Source organism: Onychostoma macrolepis, chromosome 23 (genome assembly GCF_012432095.1).
Source record: "Onychostoma macrolepis isolate SWU-2019 chromosome 23, ASM1243209v1, whole genome shotgun sequence".
NCBI classification, from domain to species: Eukaryota; Metazoa; Chordata; class Actinopteri; order Cypriniformes; family Cyprinidae; genus Onychostoma; species Onychostoma macrolepis.
Genome location: NC_081177.1, coordinates 17,775,277 through 17,799,795, shown reverse-complemented (window position 1 = coordinate 17,799,795; position 24,519 = coordinate 17,775,277). Strand labels below are relative to the sequence as shown.

The 24,519-nt window shown below is 36.4% G+C and overlaps 1 protein-coding gene across 3 annotated transcripts in view; it reads right to left on the bottom strand.

Moving 5' to 3' along the window:
• lamb2 (laminin, beta 2 (laminin S)) overlaps positions 1–24,519 on the bottom strand; it is a 47,322-nt gene that overhangs the window by 15,224 nt on the left and 7,579 nt on the right. For 2 of the 3 annotated variants that reach the window (XM_058763182.1, XM_058763184.1), the window contains exons 1-17: positions 18,267–18,485; positions 18,028–18,163; positions 13,656–13,729; positions 13,389–13,577; positions 13,247–13,310; positions 9,673–9,875; positions 9,166–9,286; positions 8,885–9,073; positions 8,628–8,807; positions 7,796–7,908; positions 7,193–7,272; positions 6,956–7,091; positions 6,428–6,586; positions 6,212–6,339; positions 5,514–5,643; positions 5,229–5,421; positions 4,996–5,139 (exon numbers count right to left, since the gene is read on the bottom strand). In XM_058763182.1, coding sequence (XP_058619165.1) covers positions 4,996–5,139; positions 5,229–5,421; positions 5,514–5,643; positions 6,212–6,339; positions 6,428–6,586; positions 6,956–7,091; positions 7,193–7,272; positions 7,796–7,908; positions 8,628–8,807; positions 8,885–9,073; positions 9,166–9,286; positions 9,673–9,875; positions 13,247–13,310; positions 13,389–13,577; positions 13,656–13,729; positions 18,028–18,163; positions 18,267–18,470 — 2,443 coding nt within the window. In that variant the 5' untranslated portion in view covers positions 18,471–18,485. Of the gene's footprint in view, positions 1–4,995; positions 5,140–5,228; positions 5,422–5,513; positions 5,644–6,211; positions 6,340–6,427; positions 6,587–6,955; positions 7,092–7,192; positions 7,273–7,795; positions 7,909–8,627; positions 8,808–8,884; positions 9,074–9,165; positions 9,287–9,672; positions 9,876–13,246; positions 13,311–13,388; positions 13,578–13,655; positions 13,730–18,027; positions 18,164–18,266; positions 18,486–24,519 lie in introns of those variants that run through there. The other variant, XM_058763183.1, reaches the window with a different exon arrangement.

Genomic DNA, 24,519 nt, shown 5'->3' with positions numbered 1-24,519 from the left:
GCGAATGCATTTACATTATAGTGTAGCGAAGAGCAGTATTGATTTTAGTATATCCAGCAGTCCTAACTTTTATTTAAGACAGTACAGTTTCATTAATAATGAGTATAAATTTATTTAATTTTAGACACAAAACAGTCTGTTTTATTTGACTTAAAACAGAGTCAGAAACCGGTCCGTGTACGGTCCGTGTACCTTCGGATAATTCGTTTTTTTATTTAATATTGAAATCTGAAAAATGAAAAAAACGCCACATTTTTCGTTTTTCATTTGTTCAAACAAAACGAAAAATCAAGAATTCGGCTTCAGTTTTCGTTTTACGTTCAGGGACAGAAAAGGATAAACTACTTGAATATTCGATCTCTACAAGTGGGCGGAGTGAAACGCCCCTCTCCGCTGATTGGTCAACCAAACATTACAACATAATAATAGTCCTTAAAAATAATAATAATAGTCCTCTGCTTCTACAGATTCTTAACATGTTTATTTCTGCTACATTTGGTCTCTTTCTCTTCATCAAACAGCCAGATTAACCAATGGCTTGACACAAACCGCATCGAGGCAGAACCTTTCAGTCCTCTGGCACACCGCCTGTTTTATTAAATAGCCACCTATCAAAATTTGTGTGGCAAAGCCGCTGACGCACTGCAGCGCGGGAAAATGTATTGTAGTGAAGCGCAGACCAGTATCAATGTATGTGAACGTACACAGAGTCATAACTTTTGTTTTAGACAATACCCTACGTTTTGGACAATGGAGGAACCTAAATAATATGACAGATATGACAAGATATGACTTTGTGTAATTTACCTTCACATCACATCTATTAGCTATTTTTCTATTTTGAGTTTTATTCACAGAGCACTTTATAGCAAATCATATTGTTATCCCACTGGCATGGGACTATTTGTTCCTCCATGGTGCTGTTTTAGTGAAATGTGAATTTGACGTCATGATTTGAAGGTGAACTCGGTGCTCACACCTCATGTTTGCGGCTAAATGCAAATTATCATAATTGACGGACAGCTATGCCCCTGAAAAGACATCAGCACTCCGGCTGTTGATGTTAATAACGTGTTTTAATGTCGGTAATAATTTCACCACCATCAACGCATCTAATATTCTCTCTGAGTTTCCATGTTCCCTTACGAAAATTAGCCATGGTTTTAACACGAATAAATACATTTATAGTGGTCTGCGCTAATACAATCTCCCGCGCTGCAGTGCGTTGTATGGGAAGCCAAACAACCAAAAAATTTGAATTTGAAAATCTGGAATCTGATGGTGCAAAAAAAAAAAAAAAAAAATCTAAATATTGAGAAAATCGCTTTTGTCCAAATGAAGTTCTTAGCATATATTACTAATCAAAAATTAAGTTTTGATTTATTTGGGGATTTACAAAATATCTTCATGGATGATCTTTACTTACAGTAATATCCTAATGATTTTTGGAATAAAAGAAAAAATTGACAATTTTGACCCATACAATGTTGGCTATTGCTGCAAACATACCCTTGCTTTTTGTGGTCCAGGGAATTTTTTTATTTTATTATTATTTTTTTTTGGTCTCTAAAGACCAGGGAACATCCAAGGTAATGTTCTTTAACTTTAACAGTGCAATTTTATATAATGGCTACGTTTGTCAGGCTTTTCTCGCTACATATTAAATAAATAAATAAATAAAATTTAATTAATTGATTTAAAACAAACTCTTTTCAAAATTGTAAATTGTATGTAAATTCAATATGATGTATTTTGAATTTTGCACTGCATTTATTTTAGGGTTATTAACTTAATACTGATCTTCATTATGTTAACGTGCAGGGAAAAATACGAACTTCTTATGTTCAAGGCTGCGCTGTCAGTTCGGTGGCGCTAGCAAACACGTCCTCCCTGCGCTGTAGAGTCGGTCCATTGAGCCTATGACAGGACAGCGGCGCAAACTCTTTAATATCGCACTGTTTCTCCCACTTTTGGGTTGTTTGGCTTCCCATACGTTGCGCAGTTTTGCCACACAGATTTTAATAGGTGCCCTACTAAAAAAAAAAAAAACAATAGAAGCCCATTAGAAACCATCACAGAAATTCCAGTGGTTTACATTAAAATACCATTATGAACCATTAGCTTTTTCCAGTAAAACCATTACAAAATTCCTTTTGTAGTGTGTTTTGGGCATTTTTCCAATAGGATTTAACATCCCACCAATAGAATCTATCACATACCAGTAGACACCACTATAGTTTCCATTAACACCAATACAATTCCCATCATAACCATTAAATCCATTACATTTTCTATTGTGTTTTGGGCAGGGTTCTATTGTTTTTTCAGCAGGGTGGTTAGCTATAATAAATCAGGCGGCCGTGCCAAAGATGTAGGCTAGTAGGTAGTTGTGTGTGCAGGTACGAATTAAATTAATATTTATGAGATTTCAGGGTAGGTTGCAGAATTTAAGCCTACACAAAATAAATCTCTGTCTAGGCTCTGCCTCGGTATTGTTTGTGTCAAGCCATTCCTTAATCTGGCTGTTTGTTGAAGAGAAAGAGATCAAATGTAGTAGAAATAAACACTTTAAGAATACATAGTAGCGGAGGACTTTTATTATGTTTTATGACTATTATTATGTTGTAATGTTTGGTAGACCAATCAGCGGAGAGGGCGTTTCACTCCGCCCACTTGTAGAGATCGAATATTCAAGTAGTTTATCCCTTTTCTGTCCCTGAAAGTAAAACGAAAATGAAGCCGAATTCTTGATTTTTCGCTTTGTTTGAACAAATGAAAACGAAAAGGTGGCGTTTTTCATTTTCAGATTTCAATATTAAATCAAAAAACAAATTATCCGAAGGTACACGGACCGTGTACGTTGCGTTCATTCGTTTTTTGATTAAATATTGAAAACCAAAACATGAGAAAACGGCACCATTTTCATTTTTCGTTTTTTAAAAAAAATGAAAAACAAGAAATTTTCCGCTTTTACATTCAGGGTTAGAAAATGGATAAACAGCTTGAATGTTCGATTTCCACATGTGGGAGGGAATTAAACGCCTTTTCACTGATTGGTCATGCCAAAATGAAACGGTGCCGTCATGATGTCGTCTTCAGTAGCCTACTGTGTAACAGATAAGAGTCCTCCGCTGTTAAAGTGTTTATTGCAACTCCTGCATCTCTCTCATCAAACAACCAGACTAACAAATGAACGGGTTTACTTCTGTGTAGTCATAGATTCTCTATGGCAATTATTAGGTGCTTATTGCAGAAATATGTATGTACCTTGGATCTGCAGCCACATTACCCTTTTAGTCTATTTCTTTGGCGCACCGCACATTTTATTTAGCTGTCCAGTTATCAAAATCTGTGTAGCAATGCTGCGTGACGCACTGGACAACACGGGGCGAATGCATTTACATTATAGTGAAGCGCAGAGCAGTATTGATTTTAGTATATCCAGCAGTCATAACTTTTAATTTTAGACAGTACAGTTTCATTAATAATGAGTATAAATTGATTTCATTTTAGACACAAAACAGTCACAAAACACAGGCGTTTCATTCTTGAATGAATCCGAGTCTTTGAATGAATCGTTTGAGCGAGTGGTTCAATGACCCATTTGCTTTTTGAACGAATCGGTTGAATTGATGACTCTATGACTCATTCATCAACACAATGACTTGCCGCCACCTACTGGCGATGTAACCTTCATAATTCAAGTATCCAATTGTTTCATTTTGTCACTCATTCCATATTTCTGAAGGCTATTCAAAATGTTTTTGTTTAAAACATTAACCTAATTCCATAATGAAATTGCTGTGTTAATGCATTTATATGACAGTATCGTATAAACTTCTCTATGAAAAATAAATAAATAAATCAAAATAATAATCAAAACGATAAGATACACTAAAATCGATTCACACTAAAATCGATACTGGTCTGCACTTCACTATAATGTAAATGTCACGCAGCTTTGCCACACAGATTTTGAAAACTGGACGGCTAAATAAAATGTGCGGTGCGCCAAAGAAATAGACTAAAAGGGTAACGTGGCTGTAGATCTGAGATACATACATATTTCTGCAATAAGCACCTAATATTTGCCGTATAGAATCTATGCCTACACAGGAGTAAGCCCTGTCTAGGCGCTACCCCAGTATGGTTTGTGTCAAGCCATTTGTTAGTCTGGTTGTTTGATGAGAGGAGATGAACGAGGAGTTGCAATAAACACTTTTATTCTGTTGCACAAAACTGAAGACGACATGATGACGGCACCATTTGATCCTTGCTTGACCAATCAGTGGAAAGGGGCTTTTCATTTCCGCCCACATGTGGAAATCGAACATTCAAGCTGTTTATCCATTTTCTACCCCTGAATGTAAGAACGGCAAATCAAGGCAATTTCTTGTTTTTTCTTTTTTTTGAAAAAACGAAGAACGAAAATGGTGCGGTTTTCTCGTGTTTCTTTTTTCAATTTTAAATCAAAAAACGAATGAATTTATTTATTTGTTTGTTCCAAACAAGAAATAAAGTCTTACAAGTTTGGAACGTTATGAGGGTGAGAAATTGATGCACTTTATTTTTTGGTGGACTATCCCTTTAAGCAATCAAAGTAATGTTTATTTTTCGTTTTTTACTCCTGTACACGGACCGAAACCGAACATTCAAGCTGTTTATCCATTTTCTACCCTTGAATGTAAAAATGGCAAATCAAGGCGATTTCTTGTTTTTTCATTTTTTGGAAAAAACGAAAAACGAAAATGGTGCCGTTTTCTCATGTTTCTTTTTTCAATTTTAAATCAAAAAACGAATGAACGCAACGTACACGGACCCAAAACAAATACAAACAGAAAAGAAAAAAGAAGGAAATTTAAAAAACAAATAAATATAACAGAACAAAAAACAAATGAAAAGAAACAAAGGGGGGAAATATAAAGAAGAACACACAAAGAGGAATTTTATCAAAATGTTACTAATGTACCACAGCAGGGAAAATATTTATCTTACGTTTGCATCCAGAAGGGCCAAAGCTGTAAGCTCCTGGTGCACATTTATCACAGCGCCGGCCTGATATGTTGGGCCTGCAGCGGCACTGACCCCCACGGACATCGCACTCAGAGCTGAGCGAACCCTGAGGATCGCACTCACAAGCTGTAGGATCAATGTTCTTGTCTTAATAACAAGTGAAAACAAACACCAATATTCCCATCACAGACCCTACATTCTCTGCTGATACTCACACAGCGCGCCGTTGTTAATGAGGGCAGACATGCTGGTGATGAGTTTAGCACACACTTCACTCATCTGTGGACGGGACACACTCTTGGCAGTCTCGTGGCAGCGGTAACGCTCGTAGCTCTGCTTTCGTGCGACGGAGGTGGGGTCTCCCGCGGTAAACATCTCTAGAGAAGAGTAACGAGGGAGAAGGGCAATCTGGGGAGGTGAAGAGATGAAAGAACAAGTCAAAATTAGACAAAACATGAAGACTTCATAAGAGCTGAATAAAATCACAAATCGATACTTACAGAGTCAACAAGTACAAAGGCATTAGTCAAGGTAATGATGCTGTTCCTGTCATCATAACGGATGAACTCCACACGCAGTTTGTAACTCACTCCTCTCTCCAAACACACCGACTGAGGCAGAACCACAAACCTGTAGCAGTGCATCAGAAGACAGAAAGCAAAAGATAAATGAATGAAGAGACTAAAAAAGCAACAACAAAAACAAAAAGCAACAATAAAAAACAAGAGAATGAAAAACAAACAAAAAGAAAGAAACAAATAAAACAAAAACATTGAAACCAAAAATAAACGGCAACAATAAAAACAAAAGAAAGAAAATCAAACAAACGAAAAAGTAAGTGATTAAATCTGTGTTATAAGCAAAACTCAGAAGATTTTGGGATACAAAAGCGAAAAATAAACATTACTTTGATTGCTTAAAGGGATAGTCCACCAAAAAATAAAGTGCATCAATTTCTCACCCTCATAACGTTCCAAACTTGTAAGACTTTATTTCTTGTTTGGAACAAACAAATAAATAAATAAATAAACAAAATATAAAAGTAAAAATAAATAGAAACATTCTTCAAAATATATTTTATTGTAAGTCCACAGAAGAACGAAAGAACAACACGAGGGTACCTAAATGATGACAGAATGTTAATTTACTGACCTGGATGGACTGACCCTTAAAACATTTGTACATGTGTTTCACAGACCTGGCACCAGCTGGGAGCGATACAGTTAGCAGATCATCTGCAGGGATGGTATTTCCACATGGACTGCTGGTAGGTATGGGGCCAGGTCTTATCACCATTACACGGACCTCCTCCCAGTCCCGTGGCATCTTTAAAAGCACATAAATGCACATGAGTACACCCATGACACACTACTCTGAGTAGCCTATGAAGCCATTGAGAAGACATGTAATCTACCTGAAGCTCATAGCGAAGGAGGACGTCATATTCCATTGAATATGGAATATTGTTAATGGCAAACTCCAACGTACCACCTTCAGGAGCCCGTGCAAACCCAGTGCCTGTCCACGAGACGGGACGGCCTGGCTGGTACTCTTTCTCCTCAAACGCAGAGCCCTATAAAATATAAACAAATATAATCCTTAATCAAATCTCAAAATGAATATACATTTTTTTTAAACTGTACCTTATAATGTTGTATAAATTCACTTGCACTTTTTAGTGTTTTACGTTTAATTTATTTAGACAAAAAAAGTGGAGAATTATTATTTATTTATAACATTTTTATATTTTGATAGTATTTTAATATTTATTAATATTAAATAAATATTTGATCATAATATCCTTGGTACGACATTTGTGTTTCTTTCCTTTTGACACTTGGCATGCACCTTTGGTTTTACGGGCTTCCATAGTTATCAGACAGAGTACATGGGGCTGACTACAAAGCAAATACCTTCTTGTTTGTCCCATTTCTGCACTTACTTGACCCAGTTTGGCATTTTCAGCCTCGTAGATGTAGTGGTCGAGGGCCATGAAGAAATAACCAGACTCCACTTGGTTACACTGGCGACCAATCATGTGACTCCGACAGTGACACTGGCCTGTTTCCATTGAGCATCTGCAGACACAAAGCACATCATTTTTATTACAGTTAAGCTTTATATTATTATTACAAAAACTGCAAACAGCCTGAATCCCCATAAACCGAAAAATACTGACTGGTTTTCTGTAGCTCCACCCACATCACAGTCACATCCTCTGCAGCCATTTGTGTCATGACTCAGGGCCCAGTGCTCAGGCTGTAGGAAATGCACATAAAACACAAATCAGTGTCATATATACTAACACATAAGCCACAATATGACATGTAATATTCAGATTATTAACTACAAAACACTGTGACAAAACCATGGTAATTCCATGATACTTTGATACCATGCAGTGCTAATCAATAAACATAAGCAAATACCATGACAAAAATAGTAAAGAATTACCATGGTACATATCCATGAAGTAGTATGACATCAGTCTGCTACTAGAGGCATTTATTGCTTGTCTAATTTCAGGATGCAGCTCTTCCTTTCATTCCATTTTAAGCTGTGTGAAAACCTACACCATCCTCCATAAACCCTTGGGCTAAATGCAGACATACAGCTCTACTGTAGAGCAAATACTCTTAGTTCATGTTATCACAGAAGAGGGGATACAAGGTACCAGAAAGCATACAATGCCAACTGATGACTGATAATTAAATGTTCTCACAGAGGTGTATGGGGAATAATAAGCTACTAAAAAAGGCAATCTTTTTTCAGCTTTACTTACCAGACATTGGTTGCAGCTGTGTCCAGTGACAAGGCGTTTGCAGAAGCAGTCTCCGCTAACAGGGTCACATTGAGAACTACCGGACACTGTACCCCTGGGGTCACATTTACATGCTAAAGTAGACCAGTGAAAGAAAGAGAGAATGATTGAGTATCAAGAGTAAAGCATACCGGGAAAATGTTCTACAAATAGACTGAGGACTAAAAAAAACTGTGCTCTGAAATGTCAGTGTATGTTCAAAACTCTGGGGTCAGTAAGATTTTTTTTTAAAGAATATAATACTTTTATTCAGTAAGGAGGATGCATTAAACTGATCAAAAGTGACAGTAATGATATTTGAGGATAAAATAATTCTATTTCTAATATATTCTGTTCTTTTTAAGTTTCTATTCATCAAAGCATCCTGGAGAAAAATGTATTTTTGATCTTGATGAGCATAAAAAAACTTCTAAAAATATTAAAGAAATCTTACAGACACCAAACTTTTGAATGGTTAGTTATATCTATGCTATTGTATCTTTTATTGTTCATTATAAATTTCCTCCATGTTTATATTTAAATTACCTTTATTTGGTCATTTAACGCTCACTTAAAGTTAATCTTTAAAAACACAAAAATTTAATGATTCTATTTAATGTAACTTTCAGCAAATCTCAAAATGAATATTCCATTCTTCATGCTGTACGTTATAATGTTGTGACGCCAAAATTCACTTATTTAGGTGACTGATTTTTTTGTGCTTTATTTTTTTAGACATTTAGGCTTTTTTTGGGGGGCTATTTATGGGTTATCAGTGATAACATGTAAATAATTGGTATCAGCATGCACTTACGTTGGCAGCCGCGAAGATCACTAGCACTGAGCCCAAAGAAACCAGGCTTGCATTTATCACAGCGTGCTCCTTCAACGTTGTCTTTACAGCGGCACTGCCCAGCAATCATGCCCAGAGAGGGGTCATCATGCCCATCACAAATGCCACTGTTCAGAGAACCATCTGGGTCACAGTCGCAGGCTGCCAGAGAGAACAGATATAAGCAATCATATACAGTATAATGCTTAAATGTATATGTTTAGCATCTAGCTCCTTACCCACGCAGACTCCAGGGTCTCTGATGTCTCGAGTTGGATCCTGATAGTAAAAAGGTTTACAGGTCTCACAGTTGCGGCCCATGGTGTTGTGGAGACAGTTGTCACACACACCTCCACTGACGTTCCCCATAGCCAGATACACCGCCATGTCAAAATGACACTGGTTGGAGTGACCGTTACAGTTGCATTCTGGGAAAAAGAGGAAAGTGTTAACTGTGACATAAGAGGTGTATGTCTCTATGCACTTTATCAGCTATACGATTATGGTTATTCATAATTACTTTTGCAGGCATTAGTGTTACGGCCTTCAGCTGGTCTCCAGGGCAGGTCATTATAGAAGTCATCACAATGTTCACAGTTCAGTCCTTTGGTGTTGTGTTTGCACACACACCTCCCGTGTACCTAGAGATGATCCATATTAAAATTATATACTGCTTTGGCTAAACAGACTAAATATAAATATATAAATAAAGCACTGCTAGTGGTGAATTTAAGCATTACTACATTTACATGTACACTATGAAAAATGGATATTTATTTTGAGACTTGCTAAAGATTACATTTAACAGTGTTAAATTATTAGTGTTTTAAAAAATGAACTTTAAGTGGTTGTTAAATGACAGCAAAGGTAATCTAAATATAAAAATAGGGAAAATTAGCATGTGCAAAAAAAGATCTAATATTAAACAAAACTATTAGATCTACAAAAATCTCCAGTATTGTCTGATATCCGATTTGGTAGCAATATATAATGCATACCCATAACTAGCTACAGTTCAGTAACTCACCATGCCCTCAATGTCATCCCTGATGCCGTCAATAGGAGCACATTCAGAAGCGTGGCCATAGCAGAAGCAGTTGCCCCTGACAACCAGCTCATATATGGCATAGTAGTATTTCTCTTTGATCTCGGTCCGTGAGTCCAGCAGGTTATCACCCAGAGTGTGCAGCTTGGTGAAGTTCAGACGGAGATTAGTGATCTTCAGCTGGTCTGCAATATGAAGACATTGGGGTTAGTGGAGGATAGGGGACCATAAACCAAAGAGAAGGACACTAATGCCATTTTTGAAGTGAGAACGGATGGGAAACAGCATAAAAGCTATAGAGATTAGCAGGCATGCACTAGCTTTCAAAAGGTTGGTCTTTGGGTATTATTTTCTTTTTTTTTTATTTAAGAAAAAATGAATACTTTCATTCAGCATGGATGCATTAAATTGATCAAAAGTGACAGTAAAGATATTTATAATGTTTAGAAATTTTTGTTTAAAAAATGCTGTAGTTTAACATATTTCTGTTTATTAAAGAATCCTGAAAAAAATCCTATTTTCACCCTAGTGAACAATAAATATACTAAAATGTATTTGAAATACATTTATTTCATGCTTAGTATACCACAAATACATTTCAATATTTATGTACTTAATAAAAGTACCATGCAGTCGTACTTATAGTATACTAAACTGGTATACTGCTAAATTGGACTGCTAAACTAATTTTGTACTTAATGCACTTTAATTGTTTGGAAGTAGTGCTGAAGTCCATCTGAAGATACACTGAAGTATATTTGATCGTGTTAAAGTGGAACTATTGCAAGTATACTTCAGATTCACTTTAAATATCTTGCATTTAAAGACTGATATTATTGAAAGATCATACAATTCTCACCACTAGTGACATTTTAGGCTTGATATTAAGAAATGTGCATTGTGCACAAGTAGAACTTTAATTATAATTTTTACAATAGTTGTTGGAAAAAATCAGGATCACACCAAACTATCATCAACCACACAGTCACGACCACCCAATAATGAAAACATCCTCCTACCCTTGTAAAAAAAAAATCCCTAAACCCTGTTAACCCATGACCTCTGACCCCTTCTCCCTTGAGCCAATGGCCTGCTCCTCAGTGGGAGGTTGCAGTCAGCTGAGCGTGGAGGCCTTTAGCAGAAGTGTGGCGGATAAACTCCTGTTACGCTTCACAGACTCTCAGTGAAGTGGGACTTGTGTGATTTATAAGATAAACAGTTGGAGGGAAATTCATGGAGTCGTGTGTGTGTGTGTGTGTGTGTGTGTGTGTGTGTTTGAGGGGCTCTCACATCAGAGATCAGCGAATGCAGCTCCTGTGCACATGCTGTTTGTTCCAGTTATGCTCTAGATGTTCAGTATAACAGAAAGTGAGAGCCACATAGAGAGTGTGAGATCAATTTATACACACTCACACTGTGCATGACGGAGAACTCACAGCTGTATGGGAATATTACACTGACCAACTGAACCAAGAAGTTCATCATCAGCTTATTCTGCTACATGCACTGTGAGGGTACTTGGCTTCAACACGCTTACACTGACAAGGGTCACCCAATATTGTTTGACCATCCAACAAAACCTTAATCAATCTGTAATATTTTGTTTGCACTTTAGTGCACATTTATAGTTTCAGTTTATTTTCCATTCTTTTACAAATCTCTGTTTTTATTTTCATTTTATAGCATGTTTTAATTTTTTATTTTAGTCAAAAAACTAAATGTTTGCTTTATTAATAGTTTTTAGTGCTGTCAAACGGTTAATCACGATCAATCACATCCAAAATAAAAGTTTTTGTTTACATAATATATAGTATGTGTACTCTGTATATTTATTATGCATATATAAATACACACACATACAGTATATATTTTGAAAATATTTACATGTATTTATATGTATAAATCTTATATTCATATAATTAATATTATATATAAATATATTTCATATATAAACATAACATATTTTTCTTAAATATATACATGCATGTGTGTGTATTTATACACATGTGGTCAGAATTGTTGGTACCCTTGGTAAATATGATCAAAGGAGGCTGTGAAAATTAATCTGCGTTGTTAATCCTTTTGATCTTTAATTTTTTTTTAAATCACAAAAATCTAACCTTTCATTGGATAATAAGAATTTAAAATGGGGGGAAATATCATTATGAAATAAATGTTTTTTTCTCAAATACACGTTGGACACAATTATTGGCACCCCTAGAAATTCTTATGAGTAAAATATCTCTGAAATATATTCCCATTCATATTCACAATTTTTAGCACTCCAGGGTGATTATGAACATGAAATTATCCAGCCATGGCTTCCTGTTTCACAGAAATATAAATAGGAGGGAAAACAAAGCCCAAATTCCCTTAATCATCCATCTCTCTTTCAATGAGAAAAACCAAAGAATATATTTCTGATGATAATTGAGCTTCACAAATTAGAAAGTGTCTTTAAGAAAAGAGCTAGAGCAGTGAAAATTCCCATTTCCACCATCAGGGCAATAATTAAGAATTTCCAATCGACATAAAATGTTATGAAACTGCCTGGAAGAGGACGTGTGTCTATATCGTCCTAATGCACGGTGAGAAGGAGAGTTTGAGTGGCTAAAGACTCTCCAAGGACCACAGCTGGAGAATTGCAGAAAATAGTTGAGTCTCAGGGTCAGAAAACCTTAAAAAAATGATCAAACAGCACCTACATCACCACATGCTGTTTGGAGGGTTTAAAGAAAAATTCTCCTAGCTAACAATTCTCCTAACAACTCTTATGCACACACATACGAGTAAAAATGTGCAAAGGAAATCTGAAAGAGGGAAAACTGAGAGACAGATTTGGAAGAAGAGACAAAAGAAATGTCTAGAGAGTACATGATATGTAGGCTGCACCTGTTTATGTCTCTTTGTTGGGTTATTAGAGCACATCTTGTTCATTATGTACTGTATGTCTCATCCGAAATGTTCATTAATTCATATTTAAGTTATTTTCAGCTGACAAGTCCATCTGCTCCTTTACATTTTCTTTGTCGATAAGCTATGCAAAAGGTAAAACATATATAAATGGATGAAATATTCAAGGACAAAAAGTTCATTACAGATTGCCTAAATCTAGATCCTGGTTACCATAGCTACTGCAATGTAACAGCAAAGATATATATATATATATTTTTTTTTTAATTGCTTTTAAATTACGTATATTAATGTATTTGAAATAACACCTGCAACACATGCTATTTGTTACACAGGAAGGAATCAGACTAAAAAATATTTGGTTGTTACCAAGTGAAGACCTGTTCATGAGACATACTGCACTTGCCTATTATAAGAAAAAAACAGGTTGTTGAACATTATGTTCCTAGGAAATACTTTAGGTTAGCCAGTTAAAGTACAGGAACAACGACCTGAGGGGGGGAAATCAGCTTATATTTCCATTTTAAATGCTTTTATTTTAGATTTCTCCATCTGACATCTTCTAAAGAGGCAGGATGGACAGCAGCAAACAGGAAGCTGTATCTTATTCAGTCAGAGGTTAGGTTTGTTAAGTTTCACTTACTCTGAATGTTGGGGCTGTAAGGGTCTTCGATCTGGATTGCAGGGTCAAGAACACGATAAATCACCTGAGCGGAATGAAAGTGAAGGTCAACAAACAAATGAACTGACAAATCAACAAAGTCTTCCAACTGAATATCTCTCACCTCTCCTTCTGTAGACGGCTCGATGTCAGAATATCTGGACTCGCAGATGACATCATCAACTTTACGAAGAGGGCCGTGGGAAATTCCTGGGAAGGTGGACTCACAGTCAAAGGCGAAGTAACGGTACACCTGCCAGGTTCGGCCAAAATCTGAAGATCGCTCAATCAACATGGCCGCTGGACGGAAAGTCTGCGTACAAAAACAGTTGACAGTATAAGGTCAGTTTTGTTTCAAGGGTGATTTCTTAAATGACAAAAACTTTCTTACCTTAAAAGTCATGATGAGATGAGTAAAGTGAAACTCTGCCTCCAGATCCAGCTGAAGGTAAACATCAGACTTTCCTGAGGAGAGAAGACAGTTCCACATTAATAATTGCATTTCTGATATTTTTATTACTTTATTTCATTATAAATTTTATTATGAAACTGTGGCTTTTGATTATTATTATACTTTTAATGAAAATACACCATCATAATACTTTTTTCACACACTTATTTATTAGTTTTTTTAGTTTGTCTACTAAGCAGTGGACATACATGCACCACTGACCATTTTTGTCATTTTATTTCATTCTATTAAATTATTAATGAGATAAAATCGCAAACTTTCTAATGGTCATTTAATTGCTAGCATTTTATCTTTCCTATATACATTTAAATAATATTTTCATACTTTTTGAATAATTTAACAAATTTACAGCTTGATTGGAAATGATGCAAATCAAACATACCTTGTTGACAACTGATTGACCTGATGTCAATGTAACCTACATACTGTATAGCTAAAATACAGAAATTACTACTACTACTATTAATAATAAATAATAATAAACCTAAAAACCATAGGACATAAAATGTCCAAACATTAGTGTTCCTGTGAGGCTGATGATACACAGGGAAACTTTTTGAGCAATTTTGCCGGCCAACTTTTTTTGTGCAATGTTGCTTGGGCACTTTCCCATTGAGAATGGGTAACAAATTTCTCTTTGGATATTTTAAATCGGTGGTGGGCCCTGTGCCTCACCTGGTTGCCCATTGACAGCAACATTTCCCAAAGATGCCCAGCAACATTGCTCAAAAATTTGCTCATTGTATCATCAGCCTGAGTAAGATTTTGCTATGTTGGTTCAATAGTTTCTCAACTTTAATGACTTCAAACAGATTGTGATTATTATTTTACTTCTAAAAACATTCTGTAATACCAAAAAAGTAAACATCTCAGACAGAGCTTTTTTAAAAGCCTATGAACTTTTATTTAAACTCATCCTTGCTAGTAGATTGCTGGCCTTATTTACACTCTCATTGTAACACAATAACAACACAGCAACTGCAGTGAACAAGATCATATATTTTCCTTCCTGAACCACTTTATCTGGGAATTTAATAAGGCTCAGAATAACAATGCACAACAATATGCACATTCAAACACAGTGTCCTACAGTGACTGAGCAGAGCTAGAAATAGATGGGATGGTTTAACAATCTACCTTTGTTCTGTTCAGCTCTTACTTTGACAGTTCATTATTCATCTGGAGCAACAGTCGGTCTGTATTCTGCAGAGCTGGCACCATATAGAGCTCACCTGTGCCTCCCTGCATTACCATTACAAAGCTGTAACTCAGTCCACTGCAGCAGCCCTTTGTCTGACTGCTGGATTTAACCTGCGTTTCATAATCAACAGCTAAACAGGAAGGAAAGGGACGCTGAGGAAAAGAGAGACAGGTTGTACTAAAGCTGAAGAGAATGAGGAGGAGAGGCCAGCGGAGGTGAAGTGGAGCACAAAAGGAAATTGACTGAATGGCTTGCTGTTTTTTCAATACATGTTTCAGTGTTTGGCTGGAGGAGGAAGTCGTTAAGCCTCAATCCAGAGCACATGCCAAAGAGCCACGAAAAAGACTACTCTCATGAAGGGCACCTGTTTTTTTCCTGTAGAATACGTGAAACACCATAAAGAAATATAGACATAAAGCAGTTTCTACAAACAGGGTACATAATAGTGAGTGAAATAATAAGAGGGTACATTATAGGCCCTGATTTGATTTGATTTGATTTAATTTAATTTAATTTAATTTAATTTAATTTAATTTAATTTAATTTAATTTAATTTAATTTAATTTAATTTAATTTAATTTAATTTAATTTAATTTAATTTAATTTAATTTAATTTAATTTTTATTTCTTTATTTCTTTATTTTTCTATTTGCCAGGGCAACTATTTAGACTTATCTAAATACAGTTAAACCCCCTGATTTTTGTAATCATTATGAACATTGTGAAATAATTATCAATACATCACCTGACAAAAAAAAAAAACATTAAAAAAATCCAATAAAAGTGTTGAAAATTAGACAAAGTTAAGCTGTCACTAAGTAGGGGGATCAAATGTTGGTTTCTGGTTACTGATAAAAATGAAAATTTCCCTTAAATTAAAGAACAAATTTATTTGATCATATTCTCTGATGCTTATTTTTTTTAAGCCTTAAAAAGTACACCAAATTGGAACAAAATGTACCATATCCAGTGTCCACTCAATATTGATATAGGGGTCATGACAGGGGACCACTTGTGCGACACACTCTACAAGTGTTGAACAACTGATCTACTGTTCATTATACGACATTGTTACAGGAAAGTTACTGAAGCCATAGCGACCGTGAGCAAAAATAGTGACCATTTCCTGTGAACGCCCATAATTAATTCCCTAACTAAGGAGGCACACAGCTGACACAAAGGGGTTTCACTCTCTTAAACTATAAAAGGAACTTTGTAAAGATGTAAAGAGGTATTGTTTTGGATAAAATGACATATAAGATCTAAATATAATTTCAGTTCATCAGCCATAAGTCCATCAAGCTTATTTGTAACAGTAGCTAATTTAAGTAGTAAAGTCAAGTGCAGAGGATAATAAGCTACTAACAAAAAGAATCTGTAAAAATAGGACACAATGTACTGTATTAATATGAAGGAAAATTCCGTATTGATTTGTACAGGCATTATACCTGTATTTAGAATTTTGCACTGCATTGGGTTGCGTTTTGGCTAACGTAAATGTCCGTAAAATTAATGGCAGAAAATTACCAGGACTTTTTCAGTTTTTTATTTTATTTTAATTAAATAGCTATATTGAGTACACAATACAATGTGAAATGAAAAACAACCATTTAGCATTTAACTCATTACACTGATAACTTGTTGGAAAAAGCTAATTGTTACTGGAAATTTTGTTACTAAAAAACCTATTGAAAAAAAAAAAATTGCTACGTTGAAAACAGATAAATTATCAGATAACTACAGATTACTATCATGCTATTGTAAATGTAGTTAAGTTAGTGTCACTATTTTTAGTTAGTTACTCCCCAGCACCCAACACTGCAGCCCACAAGTGCACTTAGCAGAATAAACAATAAATGCGGAGTGCATTAGGTTCAGGTATTAGCCTGCAGCTTTTTCTTGATCTCTTTAAGTTTTCTGTCCTTCCATCTTTTTTCTCTTCCATGTTCTGCTCTATTAGAGTTTTGTCTCCCTCTTTCATCCTCTCTATGGGTATGCCAGCAGCAGGCCGTGTCTGTAATTATCTCTAATACTGCAGGGTTTAGGGAGTGTGTGTCAGGGTGAGCCTGGACATCTGAGCCAAGTCAACTAACAACCTTCCTCTATTTCTGCACTCTCGTACATACTTCCATTTTGAATATCGATCTTCAACCTAGAACTACAAAAAGTAGGCCTGTCAATTTAAGTTGTTAATATAGTACAATAAATTATTTGTATTCAATGAATAAGTGATCTGAAAGGATTTTATCAAAAACTGAACAGTAAAAGTTCAAATAACTGTTTTCTACTTTAATATATTTTTAAAAAGAATTTATAAAACAGAATTTTCAGTATCATTACTCCACTCTTTAGTGTCACATGATCCTTCAGAATTTATTCTCATAAGCTGATTTGGTGATCAAGAAACATTTCTTATTATTATCTATGTTGAAAAAGTTGTGCTGCTTAATATTTCTGCAGAAACTATAATACATTTTATTTCAGGATTATTTGATTAAAAGTTAAAGTTAGAAGTTAAAAGTTAAAAACACCATCTTTTTTACATTATAAATGACTTTACATCATTCACACAATTAAAAAAAAAAAAAAAAAACTAAATCTTACTGACCCCAAACTTTTGAGCAGTAGTGTACACTGTACATTAAAACATTATTGATAAATATTTATTTTCAGTTCAGTGAACTGTTTTAGGCTAATTTGCCCCAGCACTGTGCTTCATTCTGAGTACATGCATCTCTCTCCCTCAGCCTCTGTGTTATTAATAGACGCCCTAAACATCAACCTTCTAATAATACATGTGAAGCGTTTTCAGTCCTTGCCAAGCAGCTGGGTTTGGAGGGCTCAGAGAGGCAATCAAATTTCCTGGCAACATATTACTCTACTTTTGACAAATGAAACCAAACGGATGTGTGGATTTTCATCAAAACATCACTGAAGCTGCAGATTAGCACATATGGTTTTCTGCATTAATAGTTGGCTGAAGTTGATCTGTGGTGGATATGTAAATCCTACTCTGACCTATATCTGTGTCTTATAAAGTGTAAAAAGCCTAAAAAACTATAGCTGATTATGGAAGTTATGCTCTCTCACCATTCTCAGACTGCCACCAGGACTTCTTGCGGTGTGGTTTGAAGGTGGTGATGACATTCTCAATGCGGTGACTCATGGGGTTGGAATAAGGATCATAAGGTCGCCGTGAATCACAGTGGAAACACTTTTTCTCTTCCTAAATAAGGTCAAGGGTCAAAAATGAAAAGGATCAGCTCTTCACAAAAATAGTGTGTGTATAAATGTGTCCCACAGTCTGTGAGAACTGGTGTTGGCTCTACCTGCAGATGGCTGACAATGCAGTAGGGTTCTCTCCTCCGCTGGCCACACGTGGACGAAGCTTTCAAATTCATCTCTCGACCCACCAAGAGGTCGCCGGTTGCAGGGTAACAGCTTCCATGGGCACAGCCGTGGGCAAAATCAGGCTCCTGTGCGCTGGCCGCTGACAGGACTTTCAAGGAAACAAAAATAAACAAAATAGACATGATGAGCAGAACATGATTGTATTTGTAATGCTGTTCAAATAAAACCTTCGGTCTTTAGTGTACAAGAAAAATTTTTAAATTGTTCTCTTGCCAGTTTGGCCAACCAGGCCAAGTTTCCACAAAAAGTCTATATATCTCTGTCTAATAATTTTGGCCACCACTGTGTTTGTGTGTGTGTCACACACACACACACACACACACACACACACACAAACAAACACAGTGGTGGCCAAAATTATTAGAACACTAGTATTTTCACCAGCTAGTCAGTAATTTCTATCTTTTGCTGTAGTGTGTCAGTAGGAAATATCAGTTTACATTTCCAAACATTCATTCTGCTATTAATTGTAATAATTCAGTGAGATTTTTGTCTGACAACAGCCAGTGCTTCACACAGAGATCTGATCTCATCTCATTCAGTCTGTCTGGAAGAAATTAAGAAACAGAACAAACATAGACAGACTAAATCCTTAAGAATTGTGGCAACGTCTCTAAGATGCTTCAAGAGACCTACCTGTGAAGCTACCTGAAAAACTATGTGCAAGTGCACCGAGGGCAAAAGCTGCTTTAAACACAAAGGATGGTCACACCAAATGTTGATTTAATTTAGTTAATAGAAGTTAATCGTAAAGAAAATGTATTTATGACATTATTTTTGACAGCATCCTCGATTTACAGCATTTTTACACTAGTGACTAAAACTTTTAACAGTACTGTAGCTTTGGAGGTAGGTTTCTTGAAGCATCTTGGAGACGTTGCCACAGTTCTTCTGGATTTAGTCTGTCTCAGTTTGTTCTGTTTCTTCGTGTCTTTCCAGACAGACTGAATGATGATCAGATCAGATCTCTGTGTGAAGCAAAACCATTGGTTTACTGCGTGGACTTAAAACCATTATTTAGCTGGTGAAAATACTAGTGTTCTAATAATTTTGGCTACCACTGTGTGTGTGTGTGTGTATTCATATATGAAGAAAAAGAGCTAATTAAAAAAGAGCTCAAAAATCAGTATAAATGTCTTTAGCCCTAGCAATTAAAACACGTACACGCTTTGCAGCCACATTTAAAAATTGGATGAAATGTAGTTACTGTATGTGTAGCTTTAATAAGAGAGAAAGAGAGACAGAGACAGCAGTTACGAGATTTCAAGTTTCAGAATAACCTTTTACAACACCCAACAGCTGCCAGACATTCCTCCCAGTGTCCCAAACAAATCTTGTGTGAGATGATGTTGGGATTTGCAGTACAGAAAGCTGGGACTGCTTCAGACAGGTGCTGTGATACACACATACATTGAAATGTGCATAATTTGTCTTGATGGATTTTTAGCTTTTAACCTCAGAAATCAAATGTAAACTAACACACAAAGAGAATTTGGAAAGCGTAGTCACATGAATGGACTTGAAGAGCCTGGGAAAACTCTTGTTTACAGCATTTATCCATCAGAGATCTGTGTCGTCAACACAAGACAGCTGCCTCTGTCTGGCACGTACCATCTCTCACCCGTCTGCCACACACACACACACACAAAGTACAATCACACATCCACATCTAGCAACACACCCACCTGGAGCCAAACTCCAAAATAAAGCCTTACAGTAAACTGCAAGAGCTGATGGGAAAATGCCTCAAAAATGATCAATTGAAACTCAAGGGAAAACCATGTCTTTTCCTCTTACAAGCAGAACAGCTAACCACACATACGTCCAGATACACCAAATGCAATTACTGAGCAATGACAAATCTGGCGCTGGTATTACATTTAATCTTTCTGGCAGTGTGTTGAACCACAAAACAGTGAGAATGTGGACAGGAGCTGAATTATGGGAAGCAAAGGCTTCAATGTGAGTGAGAGGCAGAGGAGTTTCTCTGTTAAAGGGATAGTTCACCCAAAAATGAAAACGCTCTCATCATTTACCCTCATGTTGTTTTAAACCTGTACAACTTTTTTCTGCAGAACACAAAAGAAAACATTTTGAAAAATGATATCTCAGTCATCAATGAAAGTTAATGGGGTCCAGTGTTGTTTTGGACCCCGCTGATTTCACTATATAGACAAAAATTCTTTGGTGTTCCATACAGGTTTGGAACAACACGAGGATGAGTAAATGATGACAGGATTTTTGAGTACACTGTCCTTTTAAATATTCTTGGCTATACAAGATCAACAGGTGGCAAGAGCAAAATAAAGTCATGGATGGAGGAAGAAACATTCAGTTATGGGATTGACAAATGGAAATAGTTTCTCATTTAGCTGCTTCACCCACAATGAGCTATGATAATAAATGGTGACAGCGAGAACACAGAGTCCATACTGCTGCCCCTCAGTCGGTGTGTGCCACTCTCTGCTCCTGCCTTACATGGACAAGCTCTCAGGAATGTGGGAGGACAGCTGGCACGGCAGACATACCTCAGAGCTAACAAAGACCTGCTGTTGCCTTACTGTACTCGCTGAGGAGATCAAAAAATTAAAGACCCTGCAGCCAAGGTTGCTGTTTCAGAAATACATCAAATGTACACCATTATTGTGTTGAAAAGAATGTACTGATTACAATCAATGTATACTGCGAAATGAATGACTCTTAACTTTTGACAGAAAGACGGATGGATGGATAGATGGATGGATAAAGACAGAAAAGCAGGCAGGCAGACAGACAGACAGGCAGGCAGACAGATAGACAGACAGACAGACAGACAGACAGATAGATAGATAGTGACATTTGCTTGCAAATCCATTTTAAAGTTGGTATAAATCAAGTTAAAATTACACAGCTGGCTTATAGAAACAAAATATAGACAGACAGACAGATAGATAGATAGATAGAGTAGCATTTGGACCAATAGACAGACAGACAGACAGACAGATAGACAGATAGAGAGATAGAGAGATAGATAGATAGATAGATAGATAGATAGATAGATAGATAGATAGATAGATAGATAGATAGATAGATAGATAGATAGATAGATAGATAGATAGATAAATGACTACACAGACATACAGATAAATAAATCACTAGACAGAAAATAAACGGAGAAACAGAGTGATAGATTGACTGATAAATGACTAGACAGACGATAAATAGTGAGATAGATAGATGGATAGATAGGTGGTGAATGTGAATCTTAAAACGATGATAAGAGGAGTTTGTTTAGACAGTTTTAAAGAAGTTTGTACAATAGGAATATGCAGGCTTTGTCCAACCAACAAAAATACTCTGAAGTCTGTAACAGTGTCAGCCTCGACTGATATATATTTCTTGCTGTGAATAAGTGGGGGCTGCTATAGGGGCTGTGCTGTGGTCCTGACAAGCCTCACTGACTCAGAATAGGCAAACTCAGTCTCAGTGCAGTACAGTGCAGAGTGTGTTATCTATATCTCTGAAAACACAGCCAGACTGATTGTGGACTGACCATATCCCATAATGCTCTCTGGTGTCCTGTTTGGCCTGTCTGAGCTAATCTCCCAGTAAGACCCAGAGGATGAGACAAAGAGAGGGCTACTCTTTCTCTGTCTTTCTCTCTCTTAAACACATTCAGCCTTTCTCTTGCACTTTTTCATATTTTTTTTCTGTAAATCTAATAACCCCCCTCCCTCTGTTGTCTTCTGTTTCTGCTGGTCAGGGTTTGGCTCAGTTTGCCAGGTAGGGATTATCACAGCTGGGACTGTCTGCTTTGTTCAAGAGCTCCACTTGTTCATTCTCTTGCATCTCTGCCCCTCTCAGCTTTCAGAGGGAGATTGTTCCCAAACAGGAAAGGCAGAGAATTGCCTCCTTGTGCCTGTCTCTAACCCCAGAGAGCCATTTTAATCCTGGGGACTGTTCATTTGATGGGAGGGGAAAAAGTGACACTAACACGGCACATTCTTCAGCAGCTGAGTGACAGAAAACAGCCGGTCACTTCCTAAATAGTCCATTAAGAAGCACGGAGGCCCCTCTGAAACATTTTTTGAGCAGGGCTTTTACACAAATACTAACAAAAGCAGAACAGCCACTACACAAACTACCATGGGCATGTCAAACACAAACAGCATTTTAGATTGAAAATCTTTGTAATCTGCATTTCCTCTGCTTTTTGCTTTGACATACAGATTTAGAGACTCTTCCTCGACTCATTCGTACACCTGTTGTCGGAATGCAGAAAATGTTATCCTGAGGTAAGTATTCTCTAGGGGAGGAGAGCAGATTTGACCAGGGATGGATGGATCGATGGACGGAAGCCAGCATTCCTAAATACGTGCCACCCGTACAGACCCTCTGACCCTCTCTGTGACAAAACTTCTAAGAATTCACCCCCAGATCTGCACACAAGGTTTCTAGCATCACTATGTATGAGTGATGTGGTACCTACTATCAAGTATGAAACCCAAAAGATTGAAATCAAATGTAAAAGTCATTGAAAACTCTTCTACTATTCTGAAAATTGAGGGATTGTGCTTATTCTCCTCACTATATTATCCAAATATGCCCATATGGTTTATTTTAAATAGTATATTTATTGTTTTATCATTTAAATCATCTCAAATGTCATTGTGCGAAATGTTTTGGTTAAAAAGTTTGCTTGTGTTGTCTATATTTACAGTAAATAGTCTCTTGGATTTACAGAATTAGAATTCAGTGCATTACCAATTAATTAAAACTTGTTTATTACAAATGTAGAATAATCTTATGCATTTGGAACGATTCAATTCAGTTTTTTTCTTTTTTGATTTTTGCGTGTCGATATTATATAAATAATCAAGGCTGCATTCATTTGATAAAAGTACAAATATGCTGATTTGGTTCTTAAGAAACATTTCTTATTATTCTCAATGTTGAAAACAGTTGTGCTGCTTAATATTTTTGTGGAAACCATGATACATTTTTTTTCAGGATTATTTGATGAATAGACAGTTCAAAAGTGCAGCATAAATTATTATTTTTTTTTATTATTTAAATGTCTTTAAAGTTAGGTGTGACAGTAAAACAACCACTGTTTCCTCACAGTCCTGACCACTGTCACAGCCTCAGCTAGACATGACAGTAATGATGATGCAGCATTGAGATGTGAAATATAGAGAATACATGTGGATACAGGATATTGCTGCTGCTTTTGTTACTCCCTTTCCACTGAGTTTATTTTGGCACTGTGAGTCTAGTTAGTCTGACGAGAGGTGTCTGCTATTTGGAGCCCACTGCCCAGTCTCAAAGTCTGCTCTCTCTCCTCTAACCCTGGTGCTATTTCCAGCTCTTGTCATATCTAGCTCCTCTCTGGTCACACATCCACATACACCCCTCCAGATGCCCCATGCTATGGCTCCTCCTCTGAGCAAAACAGCTACAGCCCTGATAGATCCATTCACACTGTCATACAACTGCACATGATGTGTAATACTGGTTGAGAGTAGTCATGCAAAAATGAAATCATGCCTGGTTATAACGCCATTTCATCACAACTCTTAAGCTCACAATCCAGAAACACAAATATGGCCTGCTGGAACAAAACAGCATGGCGGCAATGAACTGATCTCACCAATCAGAGACATCAACATAGGAATACAGATAATCAGTCTTTAGGTATTTGTTTTTGAATTTAAATGGAATACAGTTCTTTTCCAAACAACATGTGCTGTCAGCATTGGTGAGCATAAGAAACACAGCCTTGGTGAGCATAAGAAACGTCTTTCAAATACACTGACAAACCTGCCGAACCTAAGATATTTGATCAGTAGTGTAAAGCCTAGGAAAGTCTGTGAACAGACCTGTCAATTACGAAAAAAGTGAAAAATTGCTTTTCCACAATCCTTTATTACTGGCCTCTTAAAAAGCCTCCACATAGTTTAGAAATGAGTGATTTCAATAATCTAGTAGGTCTCCTTTGTAATTACGCCTCTGCAAGAAGAAAAATGCAGGTAAAGAGGAAATACAAGACCATCGTTAAATAACAGAGTAAACACAGTATGATCGACTATCGTATGAACACTTTGCAGTATAAGGTTCAGTTTGTTGAATCTTGAACTAACAGTGATGAATAGCATTTATTAATTTACATACACTAATACATTTTTAACATTT